This window comes from Myotis daubentonii, chromosome 7 (genome assembly GCF_963259705.1).
Source record: "Myotis daubentonii chromosome 7, mMyoDau2.1, whole genome shotgun sequence".
Lineage (NCBI taxonomy): Eukaryota > Metazoa > Chordata > Mammalia > Chiroptera > Vespertilionidae > Myotis > Myotis daubentonii.
The window spans coordinates 86,033,200-86,043,606 of NC_081846.1; the positions used below are offsets into that span (position 1 = coordinate 86,033,200).

The 10,407-nt window shown below is 41.2% G+C and overlaps 1 protein-coding gene across 1 annotated transcript in view; it reads left to right on the forward strand.

Moving 5' to 3' along the window:
- Window positions 1-10,155, forward strand: part of CFAP221 (cilia and flagella associated protein 221) — a 97,548-nt gene extending 87,393 nt beyond the window's left edge. Inside the window, exons 22-23 of the mRNA XM_059702516.1 lie at window positions 324-419; window positions 9,980-10,155. Of these exons, the coding sequence (XP_059558499.1) occupies window positions 324-419; window positions 9,980-10,088 (205 nt within the window). The 3' untranslated portion in view covers window positions 10,089-10,155. The remainder of the gene's footprint in view (window positions 1-323; window positions 420-9,979) is intronic.
- The last annotated feature ends 252 nt before the right edge of the window (window positions 10,156-10,407 follow it).

Below are 10,407 nucleotides of genomic sequence, written 5' to 3' on the forward strand. Positions count from 1 at the left end.
AACTCACTCAGGCCTTCTTTACAGGCTGGGATATGGTCAATATTGGTAAATGTTCCATGTACACTTGAAAAGAACATGAATTCTGTAATCCTGTTTTAAACATTGCTTTTTATTCTCTGGTTATAAATAATGACTCCTACTACTGTTCATTGGTGGAAAGCAATTTATCAGCCCTCTGCTTCTCTTAACATGGACTCAACACAAGTAGGTAGAACTAACATTGAAGACCACAGGAGTTGCATAACTCTTAAATGATTCAGTATTTCTTTTATTTTGGGAAGGAAAAACTGTTCCAGCCAAACAGTTTTCTTATTCCTTTTCAGTGAGCTCTGTGAACAGAATATAGAAATTATGTTGACTCCAGAAATGATCGAAGTGGAATTCCCTATGTTGGAACACAAGGACACCAAAAAGGAGAAGTAAGTGGATGCTTTTATGCCTACTAAGAGGTGGCCTTGGATAAAATTTGCCCGACACGAACCACAGAACTGTCATGTTGTCTGAATCGACATATCTCGGGTTTTAAGAGAAAGAGGTTTCCTATGCTTTTGGTAATTAGATATGTATTTTATTTTAGGCACGCTGCATTCCTTTAAATGCTGTTAGCAAATACGCCTTTAAAAACTGAATCCAACTTTTCCAGTTGCTTATCAATTAATCTCAGAGATGTGTTTGTTTCTTATTGATAGCTGAAGGAGTTTCATCCCATATGAGGGGAGTTTCATTCCAGGCTCTGGAGCCAAATGAGACCTATGAGTCCCAACTCCACCATTTATGACATGTGAGATCGCCAGCCAGGTTACTTACCTTTAGTAGCTGGGTCTCAGTTTCCTCATTGGTAATACACAGAAAGCAAACTCTCCGAGGCAGTTGTGAGGATTAAATAAGACTCAAATGTGAAGACACCAAGCGAGTTGCTAGATGTGAACCAGATGCTTGGCAAATGTTAATGTCTCCCTTGGCCTCTATATCAGGGGCCAGCCAGCTAAGCAAGCATCATCATCCTTAAGAAACTGGTGTTGATTAATATTTTCATAATGGACATAACCACCTGTCGTTCATATGGTTCATAAGTTTGAAATTCCAGGTATACTTTTAAAAATTCTTTTTATTTAAAAAAAATGCTTTTTGTTATTAAAAATAATCAAAAACTGCCCAGCTGGTGTGGCTCAATGGTTGAGGGTCGATCCATGAACCAGGAGGTCATGGTTCGATTCTTGGTCAGGGCACATGCCCGAGTTTTGGGCTCGATCCCTAGTAGAAGGTGTGCATGAGGTAGCTGATCAATGGTTCTTTGTCATCATTGATGTTTCTAACCCTCTCCTTCTCCCTTCCTTTCTCTGAAATCAATAAAACACATTTTAAAAAAATACATATATATATATAAAATAAAAACATAACCCTACCACCTAGAAGCAGTAACTTATACATTTTGATGTATGGCCATCCAAATATTTATTTAAGTAAATAAATGTACATATGTTTTACCAAAATTCAATCATATTATTCAGATTATTTTGTCTTTTTTAATATATATATTTTTTAGTGATTTCAGACAGGAAGAGAGAGATAGAAACATCAATGATGAGGGAGAATCATTGATTGGCTGTCTCCCGCATGCCCCACACTGGGAATCGAGCCCACAACCCAGGCATGTGCCCTTGACTGGTATCAAACCTGGGACCCTTCAGTCTCCAGTTCGACACTCTATCCACTGAGCTAAACCAATTAGGGCATATTATTTGGTCTTTTACACTTTATAAAAAATATTTTCTTATTGATTTCAGAGAGGAAGGGAGAGGGAGAGAGAAATAGAAACATCAATGATGACAGAGAATCATTGATTGGCTGTCTCCCGCATGCCCCACACTGGGAATTGAGCTCACAACCCAGGCATGTGCCCTGACCGGGAACCAAATTGTGACCTCCTGGTTCCTGGGTCAAAGCTTAACCACTGAGCCATGCCAGCTGGGCTACACTTTTATTTAGCAATCTATATATATAAAAGGCTAAGTGACTGACCGACTGGCCAGTTCACTGACACACGCTGGCAATTTTTTTTAATATATTTTATTGATTACATATGTGTCCTTATCCCCACGTTACCCCCAACCCCCCTCACCCCCCCCCCCCCGCTCATGCCCTCACCCCCCTGTTGTCCGTGTCCATTGGTTAGGCCTATATGCTTGCATATAAGTCCTTTGGTTGATCTTTCCCCCTTACCTCCACCCTCCCCTACCTTCCCTCCAAGGCCCGACAGTCCAATCAATGCCTCTCCCTCTCTGGATCAGTCCTTGTTCATCAGTTTATGTTGTTCATTATATTCCACAAATGAGTGAGATCCTGTGGTATTTATCCTTCTCTGACTGGCTTATTTCACTTAGCATAATGCTCTCCAGTTCCATCCATGCTGTGGCAAATGGTAAGAGTTCCTTTTTCTTCTTCCTCTTCTTAAAGAATACCTTTCAGCATTTCATATAATGCTGGTTTGGTGGTGATGAACTCCTTTAGCTTTTTCTTATCTGTGAAGCTCTTTATCTGACCTTCAATTCTGAAAGATAGCTTTGCTGGATAAAGTAATCTTGGTTGTAGGTTCTTGCTATTCATCACTTTGAATATTTCTTGCCACTCTCTTCTGGCCTGCATGGTTTCTGTTGAGAAATCAGCTGACAGTCATATGGGTACTCCCTTGTAGGTAACTAACTTTTTTTCTCTTACTGCTTTTAAGATTCTCTCTTTGTCTTTTGCTCTTGGCATTTTAATTATGATGTGTCTTGGTGTGGTCCTCTTTGGATTCCTTTTGCTTGGGGTTCTCTGCGCTTCCTGGACTTGTAAGTCTATTTCTTTCACCAGGTAGGGGAAGTTTTCTGTCATTATTTCTTCAAATAGGTTTTCAATATCTTGCCCTCTCTCTTCTTCTGGCACCCCTATAATTCAGATGTTGGTACACTTGAAGTTGTCCCAGAGGCTCCTTACACTATCTTCATATTTTTGGATTCTTTTTTCTTTTTGCTTCTTCGGTTGGGTATTTTTTGTTTCTTCGTATTTCAAATCTTTGACTTGATTCTTGGGATCCTCTTGTCTGCTATTGGATCTCTGTATATTATTCTTTATTTCAGTCAATGTATGCTTAATTTCTAGTTGGTCTTTTTTCATATCCTCCAGGGTCTCACTAAATTCATTGGCGGTTTCCATAAAATTCTTGAAAAACCTTATAAACGTGGTTTTGAACTCTATATCCAGTCGTTTGCTTTACTCCATTTCTGTCATTTGTGACCTGTTTCTTTGTCTCCACATTTTTTATGCTTCCCTGTGTTGGCAGAGTGATTTTGTGTGCTAGGTGTCCTATAGGGCCCAGTGGCTCAGCCTCCCCAGTTACCTGAGGTGGACACTCTTGGTGCACCCCCTTGTGGGCTTTGTGCACAGTCTTGTTGTAGTTATGCCTTGATTGTTGTAGGTATCACTGGGAGGAATTGACCTCCAGGCCAATTGGCAGTGAGAATCAGCTATGTCTGCAGTGGGAGAACTTCTGTACTGAAGACACCCTTCTGGGGCAAGACTTTCTTCAGTGGGGCTTTGGTGCTCACTGAGTCTGCCCCCCGAGTGTGTCCCTATGGATCTGAGGAGTTGTAATCTGGATGGTCCCACTCTGACCACTGGGTACACTGGCTCTTGGATTTAAGGAGGTGCTAATTTAGTCTCTGCCTGAGGTTACCCAGCAGGAGCTATGAAAAGATCTGCAGATTCCCCTTCCTTTTTTGGAGTTTGGAGGTGCCCAGATGAGGCCCACCTGTGGAGCAATGCAAGCTGCTGTGGGGCCTTGGGCCTTCTCTTGGAAGTTCTGGGTCTGTCTGGCCCAGCTGTAATTTGTTAGGTACTTTTCAGGTTGCAAAGGGCCAGGGCATTCATATGCAAAAGCCTCTGCCACAGCCTGGGTGGGGCGGGGTCTCAAGGAATCAACAGGGCGGAGCAAGCAGCTATGGCAGATCCTCAGCCCTGTCCTAAGGGGCCACGCGTCTCAGTGTCTGGGTAATTTAATTGCTGCAAGCACCTCTGAGGGAAAGCCGCCCTCAAGTTCTGAGTTCTGCCTGCTGCCAGACAGTCCGGTTTCTCCCAGTATGAGTCCTGGGTCCCCAGAGACTTCCTGGAACTGGAGTTCAGAGCAGTCGGGAGCTTGTGACTCCCTCCCGATTCAAAAAGACAGCTGTGTCCTCCGGTACCAGCCCCTTTCCGTGAACACTTGAACCTCCGTACCTTTGCACTTTACTTCCTCAGCTCCTGACTCTCAGTGTGCTTTTCTCTTTCCTTCTAGTTGTAGAATTTCCACTCAGCCAGCCTTCCTGTAGTTCTGGATGATGTCCATTTTGTCTTTTTGTTGTATTTGTAAAGTTGTTGTAGGAGGCAGCAATTTTGGTGTTTACCTATGCCGCCATATTGGTTTCTCCGGCAATTTAAAAATAAACACTGAGCCCTAACCAGTTTGGCTCAGTGGATAGAGCATTGGCCTGAGGACTCAAGGGTCCCAGGTTCGATTCCGGTCAAGGGCATGTACTTTGGTTGCGGGCACATCCCCAGTGGGGAGTGTGCAGGAGGCAGCTGATCAATGTTTCTCTCTCATCAATGTTTCTAACTCTCTATCCCTCTCCCTTCCTCTCTGTAAAAAAAATCAATAAAATATATTTTAAAAATAAATAAATAAATAAAAATAAATAAAAATAAACACTGACTCATGCATGCGTGATACATATAAAGCTCTTGCTGGCACCAATCGCACATGTGTGTTTCAATCTGTCATTATCGATCATGAATTTGATTGTTTTTGTTGACATTCTGAGGCTGAATAAAAGTGGCATCATTGATAGAATATATCTGAAGACCAACTATTGGCACAATAGAAATGCAGACTGCCTCACGCTCACATATTATTGATATTATTGTTTATTTATTAATCAACTTATATATTATTTTCATATGTATTTTACTAACTTTCTTTCATCTATGACACTTCTATTATAGAGAAAGAGCAATATTAAAATATTTCTTCTAATTAATTTTCTTTCAATGTACATGAATACATGCACTGGGCCACTAGTATATCATAAACATATATCTATAAATACAAACACACATCATTATATTTCACTGGTAGATGTACCATAATTTAGTTAACCAACCCTCTTATGATGATCATGTAAATTCTTTTCAATGTTTTGCTGTTACCAGTAGTGCTTCAGTAAACATCCTTGTGCCATAATTTCTTGCAAACTTATCAGACTGTTTCCTTAGGATAAATTCCCAGAAATGTTAATGCTACAACAACGTGCATTGTAAAGTTTTAATACATATTATTTAATTGCTGCCCACAAAGTGCATCAGCATACCTCCTACCAGCAGAGGTCAGGACCGCCCACATTCAAATGCCCTTAACAAAATATTATAATGTTTTTAATTCTTTACCAATATGATAGATTTTTAAATGTCCATCTTTCTTGTTTTAATTCTAACTTCTTTTGTTTTCAAAAGATATTACATTTTCCTTAGCTTATCAACTATTTTTTTAATGAGGGGCTTATTTTGACTATTTTATAGGAAATGGTATCTTTTTCTTATTTATTTGTAAGAGTCCTTCATATATTAAAGATAATTACCTTTTCTTATATGTGTTGTAAATTTCTCAGTTCATCTTCTAAATGTGTTTGGGGTGTTTTAGGAGGCTCTGACTTTTTTTTTTACTTTTTTTTTTAGAGAGAGAGTGGAAGGCAGGGAGGGAGAGGGAGAAGAAGACGAGAGAGAGAAATAGAGAGATGTGAAAGAGACACATCGCTCAGATAGGAATCAAACCTTCAACCTAGGTATATTATCTTGACCAGGAATCATACCTGAGACCCTTGGGTGCACTGGCTGATGCTCTAACCACTTCACAAGTCCAGCCAAGGCTATAGGCCCTGCCTTTGTTTAAAGGAATGCCCACATGTCTTAGAGTAGTGTGGGTTTCCTTCGGTGTCTTTGTGATGGTTTCAGAGACCTACAGAAATAAGCTCTTCACCAGACCCTGGTGCACATCTTGGTCCTTTCCAAAGGCACCAAGCTCCAGCAGATGGAGCCACAAGCTGTGGATTGCTGATAGCTCCAAACAGGGTACTCAGGGCCAGTCAGAAAGAGTGTCTGACATTGTCCTGCACCAGAAATTGGGAGTCATAGCAGGTCTACCTAATACATTGACACAAATCCAAACAGGCAGCCAAAATGGGGAGAAAAAAAACAAGCCCCAAATGAAAGAACAAGAGAATTCTCCAGAAGAAGAGATAAATGAAATGGAGATAAGAAAATTATCAGATACAGTGGGGCCTTGACTTACTAGGTTAATTTGTTCTGTGACGGAGCTCATAACTCAAATTACTCGTATGTCAAATCTTAAAGTGAATGAGTGAGACACGTGATGCTGGGCTGATGTTGTGGCGTTCACTGTGATGTTCACTGCACCAACTAGCAGTGGGGTATCTGAAGCTGGCTCATAACCTGAATTTTTGCTCACAACTCAAAGCAAAAAATCAGCTGAGAGATGGCTCGTATCTCGAAAAACTCGTTAGTCGGGACACTCGTAAGTCAAGGCCCCCATTATTCAGAATAATGATGGCAAAGATGCTCAACAGCATGAGAAAAGATATGTAACTTCATATCAGTGAGTTAGAAGACAGGGTAGAAATAAATCACACACTCAGAGAACCAAAAAGAAAAAATTAAAAAACAGGAGGACAGCTTAAGAGAGCTGTGGGACAACGTGACATGTAACAACATTTGCATAATAGGAGTGCCAGAAGGAGAAGAGATAGAGAACGTGTTTGAAGAAATAAAGGCAGAAAACTTCCATAGCCTGTGAAGGAAAAAAGCACACAAGTCCAGGAGGCACAGAGTGCACCAAACAAGAAGAACCCAAACAGGCCCACACCAAGACACATCATAATTAAAATGCCAAAAATTAAAGACAAAGAGAGAATCTTAAAGGCAGCAAGAGAAAAGCAATTTGTTACCTACAAAGGAACTCCCATAAGACTGTCAGCGGATTTCTCATCAGATGCTGTAGGCCAGAAGGGAATGGCATGATGTATTCAAGGTAATGAAAAACAAGGATCTGAAACAATGATTACTATAGCCAGCAGAGCTATCATTCAAAATAAATGATGAAAGAGCTTCTTAGACCCCCCCCCCCAAAAAAAAAGATCCAGCAGTAAGAGAAGGATCTCTTACCCTTTGAGACAACATGGAGAGACCTGGAGAGTATTGTGCTAAGCAAAATAAGCCAGTCAGAGAAAGACAAGTATCAAAAGATTTCACTCATATGTGAAATCCAATGAACAAAATAGATCCAGAGACATAGAAGCATGAAACATACAGTTGAATCTCAGAGGGAAGGCGGGGGAGGGTGGGTGGGTGGGAAGAGATCAAACAAAGAACTTGTATGCATATATGCATAATCCAGGGACAAAGACAATAAGGGGGTGAAGGCCTGGGGTGGGGAGTGGGGGCAGTCTAGAAGGGGTCAATGGGGGAAATAGGAGGACATAGGTAAGACTTTCAACAATAAAGGTAAAAAAGAGGAAAAAAAGAAACAAGCTCTTCTCAGAAAATAGTTTGGCAGTGTCCGCTAAAAGGAAATTTAGGAAATAAAAACTTTAAGTAGAATTTCAGTGGGCTCTGTTTTGATCAATTAATTACCAATAAAATAACATGTTGCTCTACATAGCCCATGAAACCTCCCACACCTCAGCAAATAGATGCCCTTTGCACAGCATTTTGTTTCAGCTTCCAAGCAGTTGACTAGAAGTTTTAAATTAAAACTTATTTTCTACTTCAAAAATTACCCCTCAACATAGAATAGCTTGTCCCATGAGTGAGGGATATCCAGTACCTCTCTGCTTACTTGCTCTTTAACCTGGTTTTTCATCCTGCAAAGCTAATGTTAAAGCCACTGGATTATCAAATTATTATTAAATGAAATAGAAGTTATTATTTTATATATCCACCCAAGTAGTATATCTTTTTTCCTTTTTAAATGTATTTTAGCTACTTTACCAAACAAAATAAACTAACAATAAACAACATATTTTGCACACCAAATTAGTTTCCAGTTTTTTCAAAATACACATATATTTCACACATTTTAATAAACATAGCCATGCATTTTGAATTCAAATATTTTGCAGCTTAAATTGTTTTTGTATATTTTTTCATGTGTTAAAATTGTCAACATAATTATCATTTTATTGGCTGACTAGAATTCCAACAGGTAATATCCCATAGATGATTTTCAAAGGTTCTTTTGGCTCAGAAAGTCTCTTTAGCTCTATCACTGTCTGATGCTCAGTTCTGTCTTCTCTGTCCTTCTTGTTCCTTTTCCTCACTCCTTCAGCCTCAGCCTCGCTGTCAGGCACACACACAGACAGAGCGCGGACAGGCAGGGACAGAGCAAAAGGAACTTGCCAGTGGTGTTTGACTCCCCAGGAAGACTGCTGTCTGTTTGGTTTCTGGCAAATACTATTTTCATGAATGCAGAGAACCATCTGCTCTCCCTCCCTGGCTGTGATTAACCGACAGATCCTTTGCTACCCTCGTGGTGACCTCCGCTCTCTCAATACCCACTAAGGGAATCATGTAAAATGTCCAGGAAACTGTGAGACTAACTTCATTCAACACTCCTTAGATTTTCACAATATCACTCAGTCATTAATACCTTTAAAGGAAGACATGACCTATATATTTTTAAATGATTCCATAAAATGGTACCAATTAATTTTCTAAGTATATGTATTAGGGAACATTTTAATTCTCCATTTTCAGATATTTCTGCTTTTGCAAAACTACCAGGCATTTGCAGAACTTTGCATTTCACCCTCTTTAGAAAATGTATCAGAATCACTTGATTTTATAATATACTAGAGGCCCAGTGTACGAAATTCGTGCACAGAGGGTGGGGTGGGGTGGGGTGGGGTAGGGTGGGGTGGGGTGGGGGAGGGTGTCCCTCAGCCCGGCCTACACCCTCTCCAATCTGGGACATCCCTCTCACAATCCAGGACTACTGGCTCCTAACTGCTCGCCTGCCTGCCTGCCTGATCACCCCTAACCCCTCTGCCTGTCTTCCTGATTGCCCCAACTGCCCTCCCCTACTAGTCTGGCCGCCCCCAACTGCCCTCCCCTGCCAGCCTGATTCCCCTAACTGCCCTCCCTTGCCGGCCTGATCACCCCTAACCACCTCTGCCTTGGCCCCTGCCACTGTGGCTTTGTCTAGAAGGATGTCCAGAAGGATGTCTGGAAGATGTCTGGTCTAATTAGCATATTGCCCTTTTATTAGTATAGATTCTTCTGTCTAGGCAGATCATGTGACTGAGCTCACTATCTTTAGACATCTGTCCTTTGGACCAAATGCACTCATCATTTCCTCCCAGATACTGAGAAAGTTCTACTCACAACTCCTTGCCACACCCAGCAAAGTTCTGGGCTCCAGTCAGCCACTACTCATCCAGGTGCTTAACTCTGGCTCTAGCCCCCTCTCCTTTCTGGAGTCTTCATCTGAGTCAGAGATATTGTGTGCCAACTTTATTTACAAACATGAAGACTTAACAAGCCAACTGAGCATTCAGAAGACAGCGTGCTAGGATGTCTGTGAATCATTTCTCTCTCCACTTGGCAGTAGTACTAGGAGATGGGGGTCGCCACCATTTTTACATCTAGAAAGGGAGACTGAACATTTTAGGCAACTTGGCCGTGCTAAGAAACTGTGCAGTGAGATGAGAGCCAGGTCTGAATCACTTAGCCAAGTGTTTCACTAGCAACTAAATTACCACTAATATCATATATATATATATATATATATATATATATATATATATATATTCCTTAAACCTTCACTGAGGCATTGGTGAGTGGCGTGGATGTTCTGTGAGTGCCCTGATGTATCCTTGTCCGGCCCTTTGATATTTAGAGAGGTGAGAGACCAGGCACAACCACCGGAGAAGACAGGAGACAAGGTGCTGGAGGAGATGAAGAATGTGCGGGCCAAAGCTCTCAACTCATACCTGATTCTAGAATAAAAACCAGCCGGCCAGTTCTTCTCATCGGCTCCCTGCAAGTCACTGTGGTCCTTTGTGTCCACTTATGTTCCAACCATTTTTGCAATTAAAGTTTCTAGAGAAAAAAATGAAATGTGGATATATGAATGATGTGTATATTTTTGTTATAACTTTTCTTTTTAAAAATAAAATGTCATTACTATGATGGCAATGTCTAAAGCTTCTAGGTGGGAGACTTCGTGGACAAAGACTTGGAGCATGGAGTGAGCCTCTGGGGAAAGGGGAGGAGCCAGTGCTGAGAGTCCGGGGGAGGGGGCGCCAGGGCCAGAGGAGCGAGGCT